We start from the raw sequence: 26285 nt of genomic DNA on the forward strand, positions 1-26285 counted from the left end.
CAATAGTTGCCAGAGCATCACCCCCATGGGATCTGCCCTGCCAGTGAGAAGCCGGATACCAAGGACCGTGAAGCCACACCCTTCACAACCTACCTAGCCAATTAGCTCCACCTCCTTCTACAGCCCAGCCAATGGGAAACTCAGCCACATTCCCTGTCCACGGGAAATGTACCTACAACCTAAACTACCTTGCAGCATGCTAAGCTGCTAAGTCGCTTCAGTCTTGTCTGTGCGACTCTATGCGACCCCAGAGACGGCAGTCCACCAGGCTCCCCAGTCCCTGGGATTCTCCAGGCAAGAACACTGGAGTGGGTTGCCATTTTCTTCTCCAAAAACTACCTTAGTATCCAATAAGAGACGTGGTTCCACGCCTTCCTCTATCTCAACGAATGACTCAGCCCCTCCCACTTGGCTCTAAGCCCCGCCCCTGAATCACCTGTAACCAGGGGTGGCTGAGAGACTTGTCCACGCTGTAGCGCTTGCGCATCTTCACCTGCAGCAGGTTGTTGATGAGGTCGATGGCTGCACCGGAAGGAGAGAGACAGCTTAAATCCTGTGGGGTGAGGGGCCGCCCCTCCTTCAACAGGCACCCCACCCTACTCACCTGCCATGGGGGCCTTCCTTCAGTGCAGTAAGCCTCACCTGCAAGAATCACTCTCCCACCTATTTCCTCATTAAACTACACATTTATCCCCATCCCTCACGTTGGATCCTACATCTCCTCACCAAGTCTCATACCATAGGAATGCTTCCCCATTCCTAGGTCACCTTCACAGGTTTTGCCATACACAAGTATGTACAGGTACATCTGTACTATATTTCACTTAGTATTTTTCTTTAAGCCAACTCGTTTACCCAAGATTGCTGGGATGTGGACAAAGCAAGTTGGTTAAAAACAATATATTGTGTATAGCATGCTGCCACTGTATAAAAGGAGAATTAAGAGAATGTATGTACCCATATCTGCTTGCATAAATATATAGACTTGTAATAGACACTGCCTTTGGGAAGGATGTCAAATAAAAGAATAAGAGAGAATTTTCGTTTTAGACTCTTTTGTACATAGAAAAAATTTGAACCATGTACATAACCCTTGGAAAATAGGTAGAATTTGGTTTTAAGTCAATTCACTTTTTCAACTCATTTTTTAAGGTGAAAATACACAAATATTATATATTTATATATGTAATTGTATAAATATGTACTTTATATAAAATATAGGATACAGAATTATATAAAATGGAAACTTTCCATCACCCTGGTCAATGGAAATCCTAAGATCACTTGCCATGTCCACAAATATAAAATGAAAAGAAAACAATGTTAGGAGATGCTAATCAGGCACCAGTTTCCTGCAGAAGGCCCAGAGTCGGAGGCCCGCTCTCTATGAAAAGGATTAGCAAGTGTCAGGCATTCAAGACAAGCTAGCACTCGTCCGAGGCTCCCTGCTTGATCATGAGCCTTGAAAGACACAGCCCCACTGTGTAAACTCCTCTGAGTATAGGCCTTGTTCTCACAGGCTCCCTTGCACAGACCTACCCACACTCAAATTCACTCGCATACACCGGAGGACACACTTTGACCGAGGGACTCCGGATCAGGTCCCAAAAGACAACCCCTTATATTGCTCCAGGACTCAAGTCAATCCACCTCCTCACTGATCAGTGCTCATCTTTCTTGGGCCACCAACACCTTTTCCTGCACTGAGAAACCCCCTTTGCCTGCTGCATGAGGTCACACCCTCTATGCCCCTCCCCCTCCTCTTCACAGATCACTGGGCAACCTTCTTTCATGATCCCTTCTCTCCAACTGATTCCAGTATTCCCAGAACCTAGGACAGTGAGTACTAGGCACAAAGTAGACACTCAACACATACTTGTTGAAGAAACTCTTATGGATGAGCTTGGTTTTTTTTTTTTTTCTCTGCACCTTATGTCTTTTGGAATCTCAGTTCCCTGACCAGGGATTAAACCCTGGCCATGGCAGTGAAACCACTGAATCTTAATGACTAGACCACCAGGGAACTCGCAAATGCTTGTCTTTTTAACTAACCTCCCTCCCACACTTCTGTCTTCCTGAGCTTCTGGTTTCAGAACCTGCCCTTTGTTCTAACTCATTTAAGGCATCTTCACACATCCCAGTATCTTAGCCTCGCCCTTGGCTCACCCTCACACCTGGCTTTGCCCCAAAGCTGGGGGCCCTCAGGAGTTAAATTTTCCAGACCTGTCTCCAAGTCGGCAGGAGCATCACAAAGACCATCACCACCACCAGGCCACGATGCCAAAGCCCCTACATGCAGAGTTCCCAATGTCCACCTCTGTCCTGCCCCCTAGCCCTGACCCCCATAGCCCCATTCTTCTCCTGACCTCCACATGCTCCCAGATTCCAGGCCTGACTTTGGTTTCAGGATCAGTCCTTCCCTTAGAAGTCTGCAGAAACCCTCATGGCCCTGCCCCTCCTCTAGTGAAAGTGTTAGTCACTCAGTCATGTCTGACTCTTTGTAACCCCATGGACTGTAGCCCATCCGCCAGGATCCTCTGTCCATGGGATTTCCCAGGACAGAATACTGGAGTGGGTTGCCATTCCCTTCTCCAGGGGATCTTCCCAACCCAGGGATCGAACCCAAGTCTTCCACACTGGAGGCAGATTCTTTACCACCTAAGCCACCAGGGAAGCCCTGCCCCTTCTCTAGCTAAGCCTCTAAATCAGCTCCCTCCATCACTGGATCTAATCCCAGGGCCCAGGCCCATCTTCATCCCAGTCAAGGCCCCAGGACCCGGCAAATTAGCCAAGCCCTTGTTCCTCAACCCTGCCCCCTGGCGCCACTGCTTCTGCGGGGTTAATCCTTTTGAGGTCACAACCCCAAAGACTTCAGGCTCCAGCCAACACCTTGGGAGGACCTGTTCTTTCTCCTGGCCACCCCAGCCCTTTGACTTTCTCGGGTCTAGTCCTTCTCCTGGTCTCGCCCTAGACAAGCCAAGTATTAATAGCCTCCAAGGTGGCAAGTGTCTTAGTGTTTCTAGGGCACTTCCTTTCCAACTCGCATAACCTAGTTTAGGTCTGAGGCCTCGGACCCTAGTTTCACACACGTGCTGAGTCCCTCTCCCAAAGTTCCAGGTCTCAGTGCCTCCCTTAAACGGGGTCTTCCGGGTGCTCTAGGCCCTTCACTAGGCTCCACCCTCATGGCCACTGGCCTTCTCAGGGCGGCCCCGCCCATTATCCCCACCACGCCCTCTCCACGGGGCCCCGCCCTTCGCCTGCGTCCAGGAGTCAAGCTAGCCCCGCACCTCCCGCCGAGATGCAGCTCCAAGGGCAGGCCGGGTACATGAATGCAGCATTCTGGATCTGGTCTTTGATGTCCTCGTCCTCGTTGAAGGGGAACGTGCCGCTGAGGCTGACGTACATGATCACGCCCACCGACCACATGTCCAGCGAGCGGTTGTAGCCCTGGTTGAGCAGCACCTCGGGCGCCAGGTAGGCCGGCGTGCCCACCACCGAGCGCCGGAACGACTTCTCGCCGATGATGCGCGCGAAGCCGAAGTCGCACAGCTTCACCTGCGGAGGCGAGGGGTAGAGGGTCTCAGGGCGTATGGAGGGCATGCCTCCCACCTCTGCGCAAGCGTACCGCCACTACGGTATTCCAGACAAATTCGGCATTCCAGACAAATTCGGCATTCCAGACAAAATCGAATGCTGGTTCGAATCCAGGCTCCTCTGCTCACTAGCTAGCTGGGTGACCCTGGGCAGGGGGCTTCCTCTCTCTGGGCCTCCGTTTATTCATCTGTACGAGGAGGAGGATCGTACCAGCGCCTATCTCAAAGGGCTGTCGTGAGGATTATATGGGTTTCATCCATCTAAAGCTCACAGGACAATAAATGCGCGACCTGCAGTGAGGCTCCGTAAAGGCTCCCTGCTGCCATCCCTCTGTCACGTCAAACAGGTCTCAACCTTCTTCTGCCTCTGTCTCCTCTTTTGCACCATGGCGATGCTAACAGTCCCTACCTTAAAGGGTAGCTGTGTGAATTGAAAGAGTAAATACATGGGAAAATGATAGGAGCAGCGGCGGGCGTAGAGAGAGCCTCGGGGATCTCAGCTGAGGGACAGAAGTTCTCAAAGCCCCGTTTTTGTCATCCGGGTTGAGGATGTTAACAGCAGCTGCGGATCAGGCTTCCCTGGGGATTAAAGGGCACCCAGCATGTAAACAGCTAAGCACCGCATCCATGGTAATAGGTGTGAACCTACCTCGCCCTTGTTGGGGGCAGTCTAGGGTCATGGATAGGCTTCAGAGCCAGCAAGTCTGGGTTCAAGGTCCTGTCTGCTGCCTACCAGTCCTTAGGCAGCTGCCACCTCTATTTGTATACTGTCCCTCCCCTACTCAAAACGCTCCTCTGGCTCACTATTGCCCCAAGCCTCTATTGCATTCAAAAACAGCCACACCCCAACCCCTGACCCAAATCTGACAGCCTTTTCCTAGGATCCTTTGCCCTTTTAACAGACCTTATAATCTTTTACTTTTCTAAGATCCACCCTTTTTTACCTATCTTATGATGGAATATTAAATGGACATAAAAAGAAGTGAAGTACTGACACATGCTATAACATAAATGAACCTTGAAAACATTAAGGGAAAGAAGCCAGCCACAAATAATGACATATTATTATTGTATATTCCATATATGTACACATGAAATACACAATATGGAACATACAATAATATAATATGCCATCCTTTGTGACTGGCTTCTTTTTCTTAATTGTTTTCAAGGTTCATTTATGTTACAGCATGTGTCAGTAGTTTACTTCTTTTTATGGCCATGTATAATGGGCTTCCCTGGTGGTTCAGATGGTAAAGAATCTGCCTGCAGTGCAGGAAACCAGGTTCAATGCCTGGGTCAGGAAGATCCCCTGGAGGAGGGCATGGCAACGCACTCCAGTATTCTTGCCTGGAGAATCCCAGGGACAGAGGAGCCTGGTGGGCTATAGCCCATGGGGTTGCAAAGAGTTGGACACGACTGAAGCTACTGAGCACACACACACACACACACACACAGAAGTGTTTGTTTATTCCATTTACATAAAATGCTCTGACAAATCCACATAAAGTAGATTAGTTGTTGTGGGTAGGGGGATGGTGCAATTGGAGGATGTTGGCTAGAAGTATGAGGTTTCTTTTGTGGTTATGAAAATGTTCCAAAATTGATCATGGTGATGGTTACACAACTCTGAATACCCTAAAAACCACTAAATTGTATAAAGTGGTAAATTGTATAGTATGCACATTATATCTCAATAAAACTTTTTTTTTTAAAGTACACCACAGGGCCTTTGCACAGGCTGCTCCCACTGACTAGAACACTTGTCCCCTCCCCGCAAAAAACCTACTCTTTCTTCAGATAAATTTTCTCTGACCTTCCACTGGGCTATACAGTTTGAGCTCATAGAACTGTGTCACAGAACTCATCACAGATATAATTACATTCTTGTGACAATTTGACCAATATTTCATCTTTCCTCTTTGAGCTTTGCTGTCCAGTATGGTGGCCACATGTGGCTGCAGAGCACCTGAATGTGGCAAGTGCAACTGAGAAACTATTTTTTATTTAATTTTAATTAATTTATATTTTAAAGGGGGTCCTAGATTTTTTTATTGGATAATTTTTCAATAATCTTGGAACAACTTGGGTGTGTCAACTTACTTTCCCAACTGTTAACTTTCTGAAATCTAAGTGCAAAATCAAGTATTTCTCATAGAAATTTATTACCCAAATTGAGATTTACTTTAAGTGGAAAATACACACCAGATTTGGAAGACTTAGTAGGAAAAGAAAGAATATTTCATTAATAATGTTTATGTGGTTGATTACGTGTTGAAATGGTAATATTTAGATATACTAGAATAAAGTATATTAGCAAAATTAATTTCACCAGTTTCTCTTCAGTTTTTAAAAAATGTGGCTTACTAGAAAATGTAAAATTATAGATAGGAGATCACATTATATTTCTTTTTTATTAATTTATCTTTATAAATTAATAAAATTTAATTTCTATGGGATCTCTGGTTGTGACCTGTGAACTATTGGTTGTATCATGTGGGATCTAGTTTCCTGACCAGGGATCGAATCCCAGCCCCCTGCTTTGGGAGCACAGAGTCTTAGCCACTGAACCACCAGGGAAATAAGTCCCAGTCCATTATATTTCTAGTGGATATTCCTGCTGTAAGTTAGAGTTTCTCATACCCTGCACTACTGACATTAGGGAAAGACAGTCTTGTATTTTGGGGCTATCCTGTGCCCTGTCAGATGCTCAGCAATCCCTCCATGCCAGTAGTAACGCTCCCCCTCAAACAGCTTGTGACAACCAAAAACGTCTCCAATGTTGTCAAATATCCCCTGGGGTGCAAAATCAGCCCCAGTTGTAAACCAGTGGGCATGCAGATGGGGATGTCTCTACTTACTACAGTTCCTAATGCTCCAGCATGCAGCTTGGCACATAGTAGGCACACAATAATTTTTAGTTGATGACCAAAATGAACTTTTAAAATGAAATGAAATAATCACAAAAGAGAGATAAGGAAGCAAAAACTTCACAGGGATGTGGAGGGGCTAAATGAGAACCTGTAGCTAAAGGCCCTTAACCACAGTGGGCACCCAATCAACTGGAGCTGTTACAATCATCACCCTTGCTCAATCGGGCTTTGCCCCAAGGGGATGCTCATCCAACCAGTCTGAGGCTCATCAAAATTGTTTTCCTGGGACCTCCCTGGTGGCCCAGTGGCTAAGAGGCTACGTTCCCAATGCAAGGGGCCTGGGTTTGATCCCTGATCAGGGAACTAGATCCCACATGCTGCAACTAAAAAAGATCTCACATATGAAAGCGAAGATCGAAGATCCCACGTGTGGCAACTAAGACCAGGAGCAGCCAAATAAATAAATAAATATTAAAAACAAACAAAGAAGAACACCAAAAATCTGTTTTCCTAAGAGACCCACAGAAGAAATTACCAGTCGCTCCCCTCCAATATCTGTTCTCTATTGCTATTGCTAAGTCACTTCAGTCGTGTCCGACTCTGTGTGACCCCATAGACGGCAGCCCACCAGGCTTCCCCATCCCTGGGATTCTCCAGGCAAGAACACTGGAGTGGGTTGCTATTTCCTTCTCTAATGCAAGAAAGTGAAGTCGCTCAGTCATGTCCGACCCTCAGCGACCCCATGGACTGCAGCCTTCCAGGCTCCTCCATCCATGGGATTTTCCAGGCAAGAGTACTGGAGTGGGGTGCCATTGCCTTCTCCGATCTGTTCTCTGCTTCTCCTCTTAATAAAAATTCCGGATTTTTAATGAGCCACACGCCCGCTCAGAATGAAAACTACATTTCCCAGCGTCCTTTTGAAAGCCCCACGTGATCAAGTTATGGCCAATGGACTGTGAGGCGTGCCCCGTGCACGTTCATAGTATTACCTTAGGGAAGGAAAAGGATGTATCCGTTTCTTCTACCCCGTTTCTTTCCTCCCCTGCATTGTCCTTTTACATTGGGAGGCGGGGCAGCAGCGGCACAACATGAACCATGAAGACCAGGCAACGCCATAGAAAGGCCAGAACAAGACAGCAGGAGCTGTGGTCCCAACACCATTGCACTGCTTTTTCACCCTCAAAATGATTATGCTGGTCCCTCCATGAGTGAGAAGCAAGCCTCTGTCTCACTTAAGCCATTATCTTGGGTCTCTGTGGCTGATTAATTATCTTGATTAACACAGTCCCGACCCACCGTTAGTGTTAGATGGACTTCCCCAAATAAGGAGGGGACATTTCTGACCTGAGGAAATGGGTCAGCTGATGACAGCAACACGTTTTCTGGTTTCAAGTCACAGTGGACGATATTCTTGAAGTGAAGGTGTCTCAAAGCCACCAGAATCTGAGGGGAGGAGATGGCACCAGTAAAAAAGTTAGAAGAGTCCCTGCTGTGAGATTCTGCCTTCAGCAGCCAGCCCTCCAAACCCCATCCATGCCATCACCAGCACCCGCCCCCCAACTCCACCCCCCGCCCCGGACCAGGGAAGGCATTGGAGCGCCAAAGAAGAAGCTCAGAACCCCAGAACCATTTCAGTCAAAGACAGAAGTTGGACATATAATTCTAGGGAGACTGAACTGGAGCAGGGGGTTTGGGAAGATCCTGACACCCTTTGACATGCAGATCCTGCTGGAAAAGAGCTATGAATAATGCAGCGGTTTCAAGGAGGTGCTGTTGTGTGATTCCATTTTTAAAAAAATATTTTTTCACGGATTAAAAACCTGAAATACTAAACAATTACAAACAATACCAATATGACATAAATCAAACATAACACCCTTAAGAGGTGGGGTGTTAAGTGGGTGTTAGGTGGGTTTGAGAGCCAGCCTTATCAAGGTAGCAAACCTGGCTCCACACTTACTAGCCTGATGCCTACAGCAAGTCACTTTACCTCTCTGGGTCTCAGTGTTCTCACCTGTAAAATGGGGGTAATAATAGAAACCATCCTCATGGGTTGCTGTGAGCTTTAAGTGAGTTGAGTGAGGTATATGAAGTGCTTAGGGCAGTGTCTGGCACACAGCAAGCACTCCATGTGAGCTATTATTATTATTGTTGTTTTGGTTATTATTCTTGTGATGGCCTGTTAGTAGACACCTTCCTGTGAGTGTTTCAAATAAAACTTTTCCTGCTGTAGCTGTTAATTTAAGAGTATTCTATGATGGCAAGGTGAGCTGACTTAAACAAACAAACAAAAAACTGTTGGTCTTCCCTAGTGGCTTAGTGGTAAAGAATCTATATGCTAATGCAGGAGACATGGATTAACTCTCTGATCTGGGAAGACTGCACATGCTGCAGAGCAACTAAGCCCCTGCTCCCAACTATTGAACCTGGTCTCTGGCGCCCAGGAGCCGCAACTACTGAAGCCCTTGAACCCAAGAGCCTGCGCTCCACAAGAAGAGAAGCCACTGCAATGAGAAGCCCACACTCGCCACAACTAGAGAAAAGCCAGGCTGCAATGAAGATCCAGCACAGCCAAAAATAAATAAATGCCAAAAAAAACCACATAAAAACGTTACCATTTGTAACTACTTATCTATGGAAGCCACGATTTTCCTTGATTCTACACAACTCAAACAAAATGTCAAATTGTCAAAAGTGTGACATAAGCATGAAGCTGTAATTTATATCTTAGAACTGAAATATTTGGGCTTTTTCCTTGTTTTCACTGGATGATTTTGGAGTATGGAAATGCTATATGGAAGCTACTGCTGAGGTCCAAGTTCCTCACTCCACAGACAGAGAGACTGGAGGTCCAAAGCTATATATGGACATCCTCTCCTACATGGCTTCAGTTTACTGATTTTCCCAACCCTTAGTAAATATGGTGAACAAAGAGGGTAGATGGGAAGCTGGACAGACCCAGGTTCAAACCTCGGCCAGACTGCTACCTGGCAGTGTGACCTTGTACCTGTATGACCTTGGGCGAGACCTAGGAAACCCCTCAACCTCAGTTTCCTCATCTGTAAAATGGAGATTATAGTAATACCTACCTCAAAGATGGTTGTGAAGTTTATAAGTTCATGAGGTATAGGGCTTAGCCCAGGACTTGGGGTGGGGCAGGCAAGAGGCAAAAAGCAGAAATCTGCAGAGAGAGAGAAAGATAGAGAAGAGCACAGACAAAAAGAGAGAAAGAGATGAAAGACCAGAATGAAAGAGAAACTGCCTCAGTTGCTGAAGGCAGGCAGTTTCCTCTCCCCACCTGAAGTCGAGATGGGCCTGACTCAGTGAGTTTCTATCCCCACCCCACAAGCCAGGCTGACAAAGCCAGACAGCTTGGGAGAGGAAGGGTGCTGGGCCTGGAGAAAGGAAGCCAGCACAGGAGACTTTTCACCCGACAGAGAACATGTCCCAGAATTAAGTGTGGGCCCAGCCAGGTGGGAAGATCTTTCCAAGAAGGCTGTGAAACCCCCAAAATGAAAGTAAACACCACAAACAAAATGAAGAGGAAAAGAAATACTGGGATAAAAGATGGGAACAACACAAGCAACAAAGATCCAGGGTTCTTCATATGCAAAGAACTCGTTACAATTCAATAAGAATAATACAACTGAAAAAAATGGCCAAAGAGTACATAAAGCACAGGTCAATAAATGTGTGAAAATATGCTCAACCTCACTCGTAATTTTTAAACCACCAAGTGAAGCCATATGAAGTATTATTTTTCCACCTTTAAGCCTAGTGATTATATTGGGAATTCCCTGGCAGTCCAGTGGCTAGGACTCAGCACTTTCACTGCTGTGGCCCACGTTCAACCCCTGGTCAGGAACCAAAATTCCTCAAGCCATGTGGCTTGAGGGAAAAAAAAAAGGACTGGTGAATATATTATCCAGAGTAAGGACTGAGAAAATAGACACCCTCAAACTCTGTTGGTGAGAACAAAGATTGAAAGAGGTTTTAGAGAATAACTGGGCAACACCTTTCAAAAAAATTTTAAGCACATTTCCTTAGGCTTGGGAGTCTACTATTTGAAACATGTTCTATTGAAATCCTCCCACCAGAGCCTATCAATGTTTGTAGACAAATGTTCACAGGCTGTTGTTTGCAGTAGTGGGATAGTGAAACCAACTACATGCTCAGGAACTGGAGAATTTAGTGATATTGTCATGGGATACAATTAAGACAAAGAGACAGTTCTGCTAACTACATACTGAAATAGAACGGTCTTTCAGAAGCACTATTACAGTGAAGAAAGTAAGAAGCAGAACAACAGTATTATATGTGATGTGAAATCAATTTAAATGTATGTACGCACACACAGAGACAAATAATACAAATTAGTTTGACTTTTGGAGAAGGGAATGGCATCCCACCCCAGTATTCTTGCCTGGAGAATTCCATGGACAGAGGAGCCTGACGGGCTACATACAGTTCATAGTGTTGCAAAGAGTCAGACATGACTGAGCGACTAAGACACTGTTTGACTTTACTCGGTAAAAGCATGCTTCCAGGTTTAAATCCCACCAGCTGTGTGACCCTGGGTGAGTTACTTAAAGTCTCTGAGCTGCAGTAAAATGGGAGTAGTAATAACCACTACCACATGGGTTGCTAGGAAGATTACATGAACTAAAACAGTGGTTGGCATCCAGTAAGGGCTCAATAAAAGTTAGTGACCACATTGTTTATCATTCTCATTATCAGCACCCCCATCTCAGCCCTGCCCACTCCGGGTGATCACTGTGCAGACCCAGGGCTATCGAGGTCACCGCTGTGTCCTCACACTGCCCAACATGGGGCCAGACACTGTTTGCTGAACCATTTAATAAATGAATGAATGAGCTCCCCAGAGAAAGGCTTCTCTCTCCTTCCCTTTTTCTTTGTGAAGTCAGGCCCAGTGAGCCTGACTCATTATATAAAGTAATAAAAGATAAAAAATAATAGTTATTTTCTATAATATTATTATTACTGCTCTATTATTTTCAACTTGTCTTATTATGTATCTATTGTTATTACTCTATTACTGTTATTCTACTAACTGTTCTATCATATTCTAATTTTAAAAGTATCATTCTAATACTTTTTCTGATCGTTATTACTCTATTACTACATTTTCTCTTATCTGCGATTATGATTCTCACCCAAAGTCTGCCTGCCCTTCAGGGCACACAGCACAGGTGCGTCTTGCAGGACAGGTGAGGAGCCAGGCTGGGGAGGCGGGCGGTGGGCGGGGCATGCGCACCTGGGTGATGAGGAACTTGGTGAGGCGCTCAGGCAGCCGGCCCTTTTCGCTGGAGAGGATCATCTCCAGCATGTCCCCGTGCAGCTTCTCCATCACCACGAACACCTTCTCCGGGGTCTCGAACATACATTCCAGATTGACAATCCCTGGGTGCCGCAGGCTCTGGGGTGGGTGAGGTGGGGTGGGGAGGAGGGGGGTCAGGACCCAGGTCGCCCATGAGCTTGGGACCCCAGAAGACAAGCCACAGGAGTGGGCAGACAACAAACAAGAGGATGTCCCTGGAGGGCCATTCCCCCCTGGGGGTGGCAGTGGGGGAGGGGAAAGGGTGTCCACAGCCCCAGAGAGGACCACCCCTCCCGCACCACCAGGTGTCCAGAAGGATCTTTACATTATGAAATTGTGGTGAAGGCCCAGGGTTGAGGGAGCAAGAGGGAAGGGAGCCTGAAGATATGAGAAGGAGCTTTGTACATCTGTATCTTTTAAATCCCCGCCCTCCTGGCTCTTCCCCAACCCTTGCCTAGCTGAACCCCATCTGTTCACACAGGTCCCCACCCAGCCTCCTCCCAGGGCTCCAGGCACCAGCCCCACAAACCTTCCACCTCCACTCCAATAGCAGCCAGTGGGATCTTTCTAAAGTTCACACATCTGACTCTGTCCCCTTCTTTGCTCAAAATCTTTCCATGGCTCCCTAGCACCCTCAGGAGAAAGCCCATAGGGTGGGACCCCACCCTGTTCCCTAGCCTCACCGCCTACCACCTTGCTTAACATAAACCATCTAGTAACCTTGAACCCCTTCAAGTTCCTAGAAGACTTTGTGTTCCCTCTCAACTCTGGAGCTTTGCACAGGCTGGTCCTTCTGTAAGAATACGTACACCACCCCTTCAGTCTCAACATGCATACCGCCTCCTCTAGGAAGCCTTCCCTGACCACCCGCAGACTGGAGAAAGTGGGAAGGGCAAGTCCTTGCAGGGTGGGGATGGGGGCAGAGCGGGACCACAGACTCCAGGGGTCACCTGCAGAATGGCCACTTCGTTCCGGAGTTGGCTCTCCTGCTTGGTGGGGAAACGCAGTTTGTCGATGACCTTTACTGCCACATCCCGGCCTGTCTTCCGGTGCTTCCCTGGGGAAAGGGTAGGGGAGGTGGGGGATGAGAGGAGCAGGACCTTCCAGTCCTGGCAAGAGGAAGACCCCACTAGTGACACACAGCTACAGTTGGGCAGAGGTGGATGAAAAGCCACCAAGGGGGCTCTGAGGGGCCCCCAGGAGCGATGTCAAGGGTGGGGGGGGGCGCCTAGGAATAAAGGTAGAATGAAGGAAGGTAAAGTCAGAGCTCTGAGGCGCTATAACATAAGAAACTAGATTTGTAACCAATCAGAATCCAGCATCTAGCTCTGTGGCCAATCAGGGCAGAGTTTACCTTCCTATTAATAACGGGAGAAAGTCACTGGCCTTTCCGAGTGAGAAAACGTGAGCCTGCAAGCATCTGCCCCCAGGATCCAGCTTTCTTAATCAACCAGAAAAGGAGGTGAGCATGTGGCCAATCAGAAGGGGAGGTCTGGGGACTTCCCTGGTGGTCCAGTGGCTAAGACTCTAAGCTCCCAGTGCAGGGGCCCGGGTTCAATTCCTGGTCAGGGAACTAGATCCCACATGCCACCGTGAAGATCAAAGATCCTGTGTGCCGTAACCCAGAGAAGCCAAATAAATAAATAATTTAAAAAAAAAAGGGGGGGGGGGTGATCTGGGGCCCAGAAACCCGCAGGACGCCTTTCTAGGTCGGCTCTTGAAACATCCTCACCGCCATAGACCACTCCAAACTGGCCGGAGCCCAGGACCTCATCTGGGAAGATCTGGTAGACAGTGGCGATGTCCTGCAGGGTGGGGAGAGGGAAAGTCAGAGGTGCACCTGGCGATGGGGGGTGGTCAAGGAAGCTGGGAGGGTGGGAGAGCTAGGGGGTGGTAGGGGGTAGGGGCGGGCACATCCTTGGGGCTGCTGGGTGTGGGTGGGGTCTTACCACATTCTCTTGAATCTGGCTGTTAGACACAGAGATGCTCAGAGAAGCTTGTCCTGGGGAGAGGGGGAAGGCGGACGTGAGGAGACCCCAGGCTCAAGATCACCCATAACTCCACCCTCTGGAGCCAGTAGTTAGACTAGACTCATTCACTAAGAACCTCAGTTTCCTCATCCCGAAGAACGAGAATGATAAAAGGACCTCCCTCCTAGGGCCAGTGGGAGGAGGAAATGAGAGGAGCTCAAAATATGTTGTCATGAAGCAGTTCACCGAGCATTTCATTCTGTGATCTCAGCCCCAAGGGAGGCATGATGATCCCATTTTACTGAGGAGGAAACTGGGGCTCGGTAGGAAACTGACTCAGGCTTCTTCCCCTGAATTTGCCCCACTACCAACCCAACCAGGGCCAGACATTTCCAAAGTCCTGATCCTTCTGCCATTTGAACATCTGTCCCCTCCCTGAGGAATATTCAGTCCTTGCCCCTTAGCCTCCTCCCTGGTCTCCCTGTCCTGTCTCCATCTCTCCTATTCCCCCTCCATAGGGAAGCCAGAGGGATCTTGCCAAAGCATAAGCCTAACTCTGTCCTTCCCCTGCTCAAAACCCTGCCATGGGGACTTCCCTGGTGGTCCAGTAGCTAAGACTTCACACTCCCAATGCAGGGGGCTGAGTTCAATCCCTGGTCAGGGAACTAGATCCCACAGGCTGCAACTACGAGTTCCCATGCCCCAACTAAAGCTCTCGTGTGCTGCAACTAAGACCTGGCACAGCCAAATAAATAAATATTTTTTTAATTAAAAAAAATTCTGCTATGGCTCCACAGTGTCCTGAGGGGGAAGGCCAAGTCCCTTAAATAGCCTAACAGGAAGTGTCTGGTCCCTCTGCCTCTTTGACTTCATCCTCTCCCTTGCTGTTGTGCGATCCTGACACTCAGGCTTCCTCGCCAGGCCTCCCATACGTCAAAGTCTTTCCTATCTCCGGTCCTTGGCACTTGCTCTTCCCTCTGCCAGGAATGCTCTTTCTCTCACTCTGCTGCTGCTGCTGCTAAGTTGCTTCAGTCGTATCCGACTCTGTGCGACCCCATAGACGGCAGCCCACCAGGCTCCACCATCCCTGGGATTCTCCAGGCAAGAACACTGGAGCGGGTTGCCAAGTTAAATCCTCCTCCCAGTCTCCCAGTCTCAGCTCACATGTCACCCTGGGACCACATCGGATTCCTCTAGCACACGTTCTACATCCCACTTGTCATTCACCCAGGAAGATCTGATGAACATCTGTCAGTTACCCTGGACTATGAGCTCCATAACATAGTAAACCAGGACTCTGATCATCCTTTGCCTCTGCCTGAAATGATTTCCCATTTCCTTTCTCTTCATTTCACCCCTCCTCGACTTCCATGTCTTAGCCTGGATGTTGACTCCTCCAGGAAGCCCTCCTGGACACTCAGCCTGGGTTAGTCACCCCACTCTGAGCTCCCATAGCCCTCTGGCTCCCCTGTCCCAGCCCTGCCAACTGTGAGTCATCAGTGTCTGGGGACAGGTCTATCTTCCTTCCGGGGAGTCCCGGAAGAGCGGGTCCTGGGCTGTTTTGGTCACAGCTGACCCCACAGCACTGTCTGGGCACAGGCCAGGCACAAAGGAGCATGAATTAAAAGGTCTGAACTCACAACGTGAAGGAGTCATTACCTGCCCCGGGACAAGACTCAGAAAGGGGAAGTGACATGCCCAAGGCTACATGTGAGGTCTGGGGCTTAATGATTTAGACTGATTTCTGCTGAGACCAGAAGCTACATTCTCCGCTCTGCCATTCCCTAGCACTTCCCTTCTCCAGGGCCCTACCCAAGCCCTCCGAGACCCCTCTTCACAGGGATCTGGAGTGGGGCCCTTACTGTGGGGTGCGTGGCCTGGGGCGCTGGGTGCGTCCTGGAGGATGACAGGCATCAGGGCCTGACGGATGGCCGTTTCCCAGCCCCGGGCAGTCTCGGCCCCCTGCCCACTGGGCCCTCCTGGGGCCCCACCAGGGGTTTCTCCCACAAAGTAGGTGGCATTGGCAGTGACAATCTCGAAGCAGTGTGGGTTGGTGCCTGGTGGCACAAGGCTGAAGTTCTGGGCTGGCTCCACGGTGAGGATTTCGGACAGTGGAATTTCCTGGCAGGACAGAAAAATGCGTGAGGGCTCTGGGCAGACCTGGAGCTCTCTACTTACTCAGATGAGCACACAGAATCCAGGGTTGGTGGGGAAGAGCCTGGTTTGCATGGAGTGGTCAGGAAAGGCCTCCTGGTGGAATTTACATTGAAGCAGAGATCAGAAAGGTAAGAAGAGGCCAGCTGGTGGAGGAATGTTGGGGGGGAAGCATGTGCAAAGGTCCTGAGGTAGAAAAGGTTTGTCTTCAAGGGACATGCCATATCCCCATTACATGGATGGTGCCTGGCACAAAGTAGGTATGCCAGGTTTGATGCATAAAAAAGGGAGATCAGGCTAGGGTCAGCTCTGCAGGGCCTAATGGGCCACAGGCAGGAGCCTGGGCTTTGTCTCCAGGGCCCTGGGGAACCATGGAAGGGTTTAGTGCAAGGCAGGGAGCATTTCTCTCTAACTGTGTGTGGAAGGGAATGAGAGAGGATGGGACTGACAGAGGAGACGAGGAGGGAGGCAGAGGGGGCCCTGGGAGGAGAGAAGGTGGAGGGTCTATGGAGAGGAAGAAATGCTTTGGAAAGTGTTGAAAGACAAAGGAAGGGAGGAAGAAAAGAAGGAAAGAATGAGAGAGAGAGACTTGTGAAACCAATAAAGCCAGGAGCCAGGACTTTACTGGGGGTCCAGTGGTTAGGACTCCGAGCTCCCAATGTAGGCGGCACAGGTTCGATCCCTGGTCAGGGATGATCCCACATGCCGCTTGGCCAAACCAAACAAACCAGGAGATGGAGATGTTGCAACAGGGATGGTATTTAAGATAACATGGCTTGAGGAAGATGGGAAGGATGAGGAGAAAGCAGCCATGGGACGGGTTAGGAGGATGCTCCAGAGCAGGTAAACAGTGAGGTGTCTGGGTTTTATTCCAAGGGTAGTGGGAGCTACTGGGAGGTTGTAATGGTTTTAATGGACTCCTCTGACTGTTGTGTGGAAAAAGACAGTGAGGTCGAAGGCAGAAGCAAGGACCCGGGAGGAGAGGTGCTGGAACCCAGGACTGGCATGGGAGGCACTGATGAATAAATACAAAGAAAGAATTCAAAAAATTAACTATAAAGTAATAATGATAACACACTTAAAATTACTGGGAGTTAAATGGAGCTTAACATACGCCTGGTCCTAAACTAATTGCTCCACATAGATTATCTCTTTGAATTCTGGCACAGCCCTGAGGCAAGGACTATTCTTGGACGCCCTTTACAGGTGAGAGGCACAGGGGGCAGAGAGGTGAGGTAACTTGCCTGGGTCCCCCAGCTGAAAAGTGATGGAGCCGAAATCAAACAGGGCACGGCGTCGTAGGCGACACTTGCTGAAGGGATGGGAGCGTACAAGCAGGGGGTGGGCAGAGGGTGTGATTCGTAGGCGTTTGGCTGAAGCAACTGAGAGAGGAAGGGAAAATACAGCGGACAAAGAAGAGAGGGCTGGGGGACTTGGGAGCCAGAAGGCCCACCTTGTAGTATCTGTTGGTCGTGTTGTTCTGGAAGAGCGTGATGCACTTGCAGTCCAGGCGCCAATAGTGCCGCTTCCTCTGTTGGGAGAGGTGCTTGAGAGGGTGAGGTCGTCCGCCCCCCATACTACTGCAGCTCTGACTCTAATCCCAGCCAAATCCCGCCCCTAATTCTAGCCCCGCCTCACCCCTGACCTTGCCTTAGTCCCGCCCCCAAATCTCGCCCCGCCCCCAACCCCCTAGAGCCACCCATTTCAAGCTCTGCCTCCAGCATGACTCCGCCCATTCCAAGCCCCAACCAGCCCCGCCCCCTCAAACCCCACCTCCTCCAACTCTAGCCCCACCTACCTGGCTCCCCGCCCCCACTCACCAGTGTATCCTTGTTGCTGTAATGAACCACCCAGCCCTCTCGAAGCGTCGTGCTGGATTTCCGCGTTGTGTGTCGCACTGACTGCACCACCCTCATTAGGGGGATGTACCCCAGGGAGCTGAGAGTCGGGGAGAGAAGGAGTGAGAAGTTACAAGCAGAAAATAACCATAGTGCCTGGGGCTACAGCAGGGGGAGGGGTGGGGAAGTGGGAGTCAATCTCTGGGTAGCTAGGGCGATTTCGGCCCCACTTTTTTGCCTGTGTTTCCAGATTTACCATAATGAGGAAGACGACTCTTGAGAGACCCACATTAAGAGGCTGGTTTCCAAAGTCAGGCTGCCTGGCAAGTACTAATCTCTTCGTGCCTCAGTTTCTCCAACCAAAGGTGGTGTTGTGAGAAGTGAAGCCCTTCTTAACAGTTTAGCAGTGTTTGGCACATCGTGGGCCCCCAGTAAGCGGTAATGAGTCCTGAACCCACTGATTGTGGAGCCAGTTGTGTGACACCAAGCAAGTGGCTCAGCCTCTCTGTGCCGCTGTGCACATACTGTTGTTACAGTGAGGAAATGAAGGCAGAGAAAAATTAAGTGGCCGTGCAACTCCAGAGCCAACGATCTCTTGATCCCTGTGTGAGAAACTGGACTTCACTGACTGTGGCCACTTCTCTTTGCCTCTCTGAGACTCAATTTCCTCATCTATGAAATAGGCTGCCTCTCCCAATAGTCCTCTCTTCTCAAGTGCTTCAAGGTCCAGCTCTGAGAGCTTATCACTGTTAGTGATAGGAAAGACCTGGGAGAAAGGGATCCTGAGGTTCCAGGCGGCCAGGGCCGGTAGTACTAGGAGGAAACTCGAGGTGACCACTGTGATCTGAGTATCCCCTGCCGGCTTTACTTCCTATCCTTTTCCCCTCGTTCTCCCTGCTTCAGCCACACCAGGTTGCTTGCTATTCCTGCAACAGATCTCAGGAAACTGGGAAATGTAAAAGCACAGGGTGAAGTCAACCCACAGTAGGGACGCGGAAGGGCCTTCGCTGGATGGGGCCCTGGGTACCTCTCAGATTTGCCCCCCTCGCCTTCTTCCTCCTCGCTGGCATGGAGAGCATTTTCCGAGTGGGAGCCGGGGATGAAACCAGAGTCATCTGGCTCATCTGTGAGGGAGCTCTTGTCAGCCTCGCTGAAATCAGTGGCCTCCTCCATGGGCACATCTGGGGGGACAGGGAAATCAGAGGGACCTCCACCCAGTCCTGTCGCCCTTTCCCACTCAGCACCCCTAGCTTCTTACCTCCATTGATGAGTGCCTCCCCCAGACAGTCGTTAGGGACGCGGGTGGCGCAGCGTTTGTGACAGTTGAACTTGCAATCTGGTGGTAGGAGGACAAGGAATGTGGAGATGAGTGGGAGGGGGAGAAGAGAGGTCACCTCTAAGGGTTAACCCTTGACCCCCTAGCCCCTAGTCTCAAAAGAGTCTGTTCTTGCTTTGTGGGGCAGGAAAGCTAACTGGTCCTACTCTGGTCATCCTGCCTTTGAGTCAAAGTCCTCAACTATGGAGTGGCTCGATTAAATGGAAGAGGGCCAGATGAAGTGTTCATGGCTTGACAGTCCTAGGACTCAAAGAGTCTAAATTTAGTGACTCTACACTTCTATGATTCTAGACTTCTAAGCCTCTAGAATCTGAGAGTGTCAAAATTCTTAGGATTCTGTACACCCATTAACCTAGAACTTGTCTCTATGGTTCTTTAGCGCCAAACATCTAAGATTCTAGAATTTGCTTGTTCTGATGAATCCTAGAATTGGATGGCTCTAACTTTTTATGGATCTAGACTTCTGGTATTCCAGAATTTGATCATTCAAAGTTCTGGGATCCTAGATTTCTAGGATGCCTCCGAGGCTATATGGTTCTAGACTTCTCAGACTCAAAAGTGTTGTTTCTAGGTTTCTATGGTAAAGCGTCTGTCTACAATGCAGGAGACCCGGGTTCAATCCCTGGATTGGGAAGATCCCCTGGAGAAGGAAATGGCAATCCACTCCAGGACTATTCCCTGGAAAATCCCATAGACAGAGGAGCCTGGTAGGCTATAGTCCATGGGGTCGCAAAGAGTTGGACACAACTGAGCGATTCACTTCACTATCATTCTCGCTTCCTATGGTTTTAAAGTTGTAACATTCTGAGCATCTTTTTTTTTTTAACTTTAAAAATCCCATGTATTTGGAAATTAAATGCCCACTTTTAAATGATGGGTGTATCTAAGAAACCATAACAAGGACATAGATAATATTTGTCATAGAATAGATATGAAAAGAGAATTTTCCAGAATTTGTTGCATGAAGCTGTAGTTGCTCAATGCAATTAAATACACTGGGGAGTCTTGAATAAGGTATGAAAACGAACAATGGACACCTGAGAATCTATAATTTGAGAGCTTTAATATTTCTGAGTCTAAGGTTCTGTGCTGAGTTGGTGATGGACAGGGAGGCCTGGCCTGCTGCGATTCATGGGGTCGCAAAGAGTCGGACACGACTGAGCGACTGAACTGAACTGAAGGTTCTGTGATTCATTCTGTTGAATCCTATGATCCAGAAGTCTTGAAACATGTTTCTATAATTCTCTGATTTGAGAATTCTCAAGTTCTATAGTTTTAGAATTCCATGCTGAGAGTCATATGAATCTAGATTTCTCAGGCACTAGGATTACAAGTTTCTAAGGACTGAGGTTCTAGGATTCCGGAATTCCAAAGGTTCTAGAACACCAGGATTCAGGGCACTCCCTTCTGAGACCCTGTGCTTCTAAAGAACAGGCCAGAGGTTCTTGTTTCCAGCCACAAGCCCAGCTGAGATCCTAAGTCTCTTAGAGTGTGTGTGTGTGGGTGGGGGCGGATTCTGATTCTGTCCCCACCCCCACCCTGGGGCCCTCGCTGACCTTTGCACTGCAGGCCCTGGCGAAAGAGGCCCTTGAGGAGTTTCTTGCAAGCCTGACAGACGGTGGGCCGTGTGTAGCTGTGGATGAGGAAGGTGTGTGGCACCTTGACCTTGGACAGCAGCATCTTATCCAGCTCGATGGGGCGACCGGTGTAGGACGAGGCAGAAGATGAAGAGGAGGACGAGGGAGGGCGGCGAGGGATGAGCTCGGTGGTACTACGGCTCTATCAGACGTCAAGAGTGGAAGGGACACTCCAGTGAGATTCCCCCACACCAGAGCCCCCTCAGCCTCCAGCCACTCATCTTCTCCATTCCCCCAGCCGCTCACCAGCTCATCAGTCATGCTGAGCAGGGACTCGGAGGTGCCCAGGCGCACCGAGTGGCTGCTGGCCAGAGACGTGGACGACAGGCGTCGCTTTCGCGCCCCGCTGCAGTTGTTGGGGATGCTGAAGGCGCAGCGCTTGTGGTAATTCAGTCCGCAGCCTGTGGGGGGCGCCAGACGGTCAGAGCCTCTACCGGGTCCGGGCTCTAAAGCTCCACTCACCCCCTCCTCCTCCTCTTCTGAAGCTCTGGAATAGAGCAGATCCCTCGAGATACCTCTTCCTAGTGTAATTAACTTCAACGGAAAACTACAAAACCCAATTCAGGCAGAACTGCTAAGGGCTGAGAGACTGCAGGAATAAAGGTCTGGGGAATTCCCTGGCAGTCCTGTTGGTTAGGACTCTGCGCTTTCGCTGTTGAGGATGCGGTGCAATCCCTGGTTGGGAAAATAAGCTCCAAGATGCGTAGGGCAGCCGGAAAAGAAAGAAAGAAAGAAAGGTTTGGGCCACCACCCTGGGCAGGTGAGGTGTTGGCTGAGGGCGAGGGAAATATGGACCAGGCAGTGGAGAAGGAAGACAAGGAAGCCAAAGCCACGTGACTAGTTGCACCCCCGAGGACTTCACAGTTATGACTATTTCTTCCTTACTTTGTTATGAATACATGCGGATACCAAATATTTTCTTCTTCCCTCTTCTACCCCGTTATCCTATAACATATTAATAATAACTAGCTTTATATCATGATATGTAAGTTGTTGTCGTTCAGTTGCTAAGTCGTGTCTGACTCTTTTGCCACCCCATGGACTGTAGCACCTCGGGGCTCCTCTGTCCGTGGGATTCTACAGGCAAGAATACTGGAGTGGGTTGTCATTTCCTTCTCCAGGGGCTCTACCCGACTCAGGGATTGAACCCGCGTCTCCTTCATTGGCAGGCTGATTCTTTGACACTGAGCCACCTGGAGAGTCCTGACATCTAACTTACAGGATATCAAAGGAGAAGAGGGACTATCACACGAGGACATTGCCTTCTGGAGAAAGAGCCCGTTTTCAGTCCCACTCCGGATGGTTGTATCATATCAGGTGGAAGTGTGACTTTGTTCTTTCTTTTCTATTTTTAATCCTTGACCATGATAGAGTCAGGCTCAGCTTGTCATTTCCTACTGGACTTCCTGAACACTTCTCCATACATCTCTGATAATTCCAGACTCCAGGACTGCCCTCTGGAGCAAAGAATCTTCCTTCAGGGACTCCCTTGCCTAAGACTCCATGCTTTCCAATGCAAGGGGCCTGGGTTCGATTCCTGGTCAGGGAAATAGATGCCACATGCTCCAACTAACAGTTGGAATGCTGCAACTAAAACCCAGCACAGCCAAACAAATAAAGAAATACTAAAAAAAAAAAAAAAGCGTTCCTCCATCCTTTGGAAACTTCTTTTGAAATACCTCATGAAACCTGTCTTCTGGCAGCCTGCCTGTTGCAGACTTTCCTGTTCAGTAATTCCTCCTAGGCAGTCTCGAATGTCACAACTGCAGAGGCAAGCCTCAGGACCGTTGCTGGCACTGCTAGGAGTTCCAGGGGGGCAAATCGCACACAGGAACCATGTCTCAGTTTGTCTTTAATCATTTACATGCTTCACCGAATTTCAGAATCTCATCTTTGACTCCTAGCATGAATACCAAAGTGGAGTCAATCTCCTGTAGGAAGGTTATCACTGGCATTAAGGACAGGCATTTGGGCCTCTTTTGGAACCAAGTGTACTTGGACCATCATCTGTGATGCCAAGCTGATGAAGTCCACTCGGAGAGTGGCCATTAGAACTTACTGACACCAGGGATACACCGTGATGAAGGTTATGCAAACCAAGACATCAAGAGTTGGATATGATGTGTGAACGATGGCAATATTGATAGCAGCTTTGGATGCACTAAATTGGTTTTTGCAGGCCTAATACAGCTATTATCTCTAGAGCCCTTAAATAATGCCACAAGTGTATTTAATTATGCTTTGTGTTTTTTTGTTGTTGTTTTTTGGCCATGTGGCATGCAGGATCTTACTTCCCCGACCAGGGATTGAATCTGTGTCCCCTGCAGTGGAAAAGTGGAGTCTTACCAACTGGCCCACCAGGGAAGTCCTCCACAAGCATATTTAGGGCTGTTGTTGCTGCTCAGTAGCTTCAGTCATGTGCGACTCTTTGCGACCCCATAGACTGTAGCCTGGGCTTCCCTGGTGGCTTAGTGGTAAACAATCTGCCTGCAATGCAGGAGCCGCAGGAGACATGGGTTTGATTCCTGAGTTGAGAAGATCTCCTGGAGGAGGGCATGGCAACCCACTCCAGTATTCTTGCCTGGAGAACCCATGGATAGAGGAGCCTGGCGGGCTACGGTCCATGAGGTTGCAGAGTCGGACATGACTGAAGCGACCTTAGCATGCATACACACAGGCAGCCCTCATCTTCAGGGTAGGCATGATCTCAACGTTCCTGATCAGAAGCATCAAAGACAGAAACAGTGAACCTGTGGATCCCAACTCTTGGGCTTAACCTTAAGACAATTTGTCTCAAAGGAACACATTGTGTTCCTTTTTTTTTTTTTAAGTATGACCTAAGGAGATGAGTTAAAGGTGCTTGTTATGGACTGAATGCTTGTGTTCTCCTCCAGATTCATCTATTGAAGCCCTAATCGTCAATGTGACTGTATTTGGAGATGGGGCCTTTAAGGAAGGAATTAAGTTTAAGTGAGGCCCTAAGGATGGGGCCCTGATCAGGGGGACTGGGATCCTTATAAAAAGAAGAGACATGAAAAATCTCCCTCTCCCCACGTGCTGTGTGAGCACACAATGAGATGGTGGCCATCGGCAAGCTAGGAAGTCGGCCCTCACCAGGAACCATATCTTGTCAGAACCCAGATCTCGGACTTTACAGCCTCCAGAACCAAGAGAATATAAATTTCCATTGTTTACACCACCCAGCCCATGATCTTTTGTTAGGACAGCCCTAGGAGAAGGAAGTGCCAAGTTGCCAAGGGGTGGACGCTGATGGTCAGCTCTATGTGTCACATCCCCAGTTATTAATCTGCGTGTTACTGCGAAGGTATTTGGCGATGTGATTCAAGTCCACAAAGGGAAATCATCCTAGTTAATCTGGGTGGGCCTGTTTGAGTCAGTTGAAAGGTTTAAAGAGCAACTCTTGCCTGAGTTCCAGCCTGCCCTTCCTGACGACCCACACCGTGGATTTCAGAGTTGCCAGTGGCCACAATCCTGGAATCCAATTCCTTCCCCAAATATCCCTTAATATGTGCTCCGTACAGGCTGTTTCTCCCGTTGGTGCCTGACTGGTATGGGTTCCGCTCTCTTCTCCATCACCCCTTCTCTACCCCAAAGCCTCTGTCTCTTAACGTCTCCCTCGGAGCTCCACCTCCCAGTCCCCACCCCCCACCCCCAAACCGACTCCCACCCAGATCCCGTCCCCACCCAGGCCCCGCCTCCTGCCCCACCTCCAGTTCCTCCCCCAAGCCCTGCCTCTGGGCGCTCACCTCGCCTTCCGAGCCCCCTCCTCTTAGGCCCCACCTCCAGGTCCTGAGCTCCACCTCGGCCCCGCCCTCACGCTCACGCCCTTCCTCTTGGCCCCGCCTCCAGCCCCCTGGTCTCTCACCATCGCACTTGAGGCCCTGGCGAACTAGGCCGAAGAGCATTTCCCCGCAATGGTCGCAGAAGGCAGGCGCTCGGTACGAATGCACGGTGAGGGCATGCGGGCGGATCTGGAAGTCCTCGAAGGTGGCCGAAGCTGCAGGCAGCAGGGAGGGACGCATGGTTGAGCAGCGACCAGCGGTGGCCATTTCAGCCTCCGCGTTCCCAGGTTTCTCACAGTCCTCCCGGCTGCAAGGTTTGATCTCTCCTTCAATCATTTACTCGCATCCTACATTCGACCTGGGTTCAAATCCCAGCTCCACCACTGGCCAGAACACCTATGTACCTATGCCAGGAGCTGAGGGGAGGGGGAATGGGGAGTTGTTTAATGGGTACAGAGTTCCAGTTTTGCAATATGAAAGCAGTTTTGGAGGTTGTTAGGTTGATTGCCTAACAATGTGAATGTGATTAACACTGCTAAACACTGGACTTTTAAAACGGTTAAGATGGCAGTTTTATGTTATGTATATTTCATCACAATTTAGAAATGTTTAAAAAAAATACAAATGTTTGGGTCCCACCTTCAGAATTTATGATCTACTTGATCTGGGAAGTGTAAAAAAAAAAGGGAGAGAGAAAGAGAAAGACAAAACAAAAGAAAATACCTATGTTTCTCACTTTTCTCATCCGTAAAATGGAAATTCAACAGATAATTACTGGATATTGTTCCAGGGGCTGGGGACACTACACAGAACAACACAGACAAAATCTCTGCCTGGCCTCTAGTAAGGGAGACTGACAAACAAGTAAGAGAAATACTCTCATTTAACAGCCTCTCAATCTAGCAGTTACTCTGTGCCAGGCGCTATGCTGAGTTGTTACTGCTGTTAGTTGCTAAGTTGTGTTCGAGTCTTTTGTGGAGTCTGTAGCCCACCACGGGATTTCCCAGGCAAGAATACTAGAGTGGGCTGCCATTTCCTTCTCCAGAGGGATCTTTCTGATCTAGGGATCACACCTGTGTCTCCTGAATTGGCAGGTGGGTTCTCTACCACTGAGCCACCAAGCCACACTGTGCTGAGTACTTTATAATATTAACAAATTTAGCCTTCTCAAGAGCCCACTGAGGGACATGATTATCCCTATTTTCTAGATGAAAAAAAGACTACAGCACGGTAGGTGAAGCAATCTGCCCAAGGTCAGACTGTTAGCAAGGTGCAGAACTCAAATTCAAATCCAGGCCAGGGTGGCTCTAGAGTTCATGCTTTTAACCCTGTACATGAGAGTGTTAGTTGCTAGTCGTGTCTGACTCTTTGCGAGCCCATGGACCATAGCCCGCCAGGACCCTCTGTCTGTGGGATTCTCCAGGCAAGAATACTAAAGTGGGTTGCCATTCCCTTCTCCAGGGGATCTTCCTGAGCCACTGTACATACTGCTTCTGAAATTTTTAAGCAATAAAATATACACTAAGTGAGAAGTCAGTAAGTGCTTGGGAGAAAAATTAAGCAAAGAGGTTAGATAGGGAAGATGCAAGAGGTACCGTTTTAAATAGGTGGCCAGGGGAAGTCCCTGGCGGTCCAGTGGTTAGGACTTGGTGCTTTCACTGCCTGGGGCTGGGGATCAATCCCTGGTGGGGGAACTAAGATCCTTGAAAGCTGTGCTACACGGCCAAAATAAAATAGGTACTC

At 49.0% G+C, this 26285-nt stretch overlaps 1 protein-coding gene across 1 annotated transcript in view; it reads right to left on the reverse strand.

Annotated features, from left to right (window-relative positions):
• The window catches only part of PRKD2 (protein kinase D2), a 32765-nt gene that overhangs the window by 504 nt on the left and 5976 nt on the right, over positions 1-26285 (reverse strand). The window contains exons 4-18 of the mRNA XM_061388749.1: positions 24626-24757; positions 20986-21140; positions 20659-20881; positions 19025-19102; positions 18794-18947; positions 17749-17866; positions 17382-17459; positions 15637-15895; positions 13754-13806; positions 13537-13609; positions 12755-12861; positions 11742-11903; positions 7811-7909; positions 3288-3555; positions 437-522 (exon numbers count right to left, since the gene is read on the reverse strand). Coding sequence (XP_061244733.1) covers positions 437-522; positions 3288-3555; positions 7811-7909; positions 11742-11903; positions 12755-12861; positions 13537-13609; positions 13754-13806; positions 15637-15895; positions 17382-17459; positions 17749-17866; positions 18794-18947; positions 19025-19102; positions 20659-20881; positions 20986-21140; positions 24626-24757 — 2045 coding nt within the window. The remainder of the gene's footprint in view (positions 1-436; positions 523-3287; positions 3556-7810; positions 7910-11741; positions 11904-12754; positions 12862-13536; positions 13610-13753; positions 13807-15636; positions 15896-17381; positions 17460-17748; positions 17867-18793; positions 18948-19024; positions 19103-20658; positions 20882-20985; positions 21141-24625; positions 24758-26285) is intronic.

The sequence above is a fragment of the Bos javanicus genome, chromosome 18 (assembly GCF_032452875.1).
Source record: "Bos javanicus breed banteng chromosome 18, ARS-OSU_banteng_1.0, whole genome shotgun sequence".
Lineage (NCBI taxonomy): Eukaryota > Metazoa > Chordata > Mammalia > Artiodactyla > Bovidae > Bos > Bos javanicus.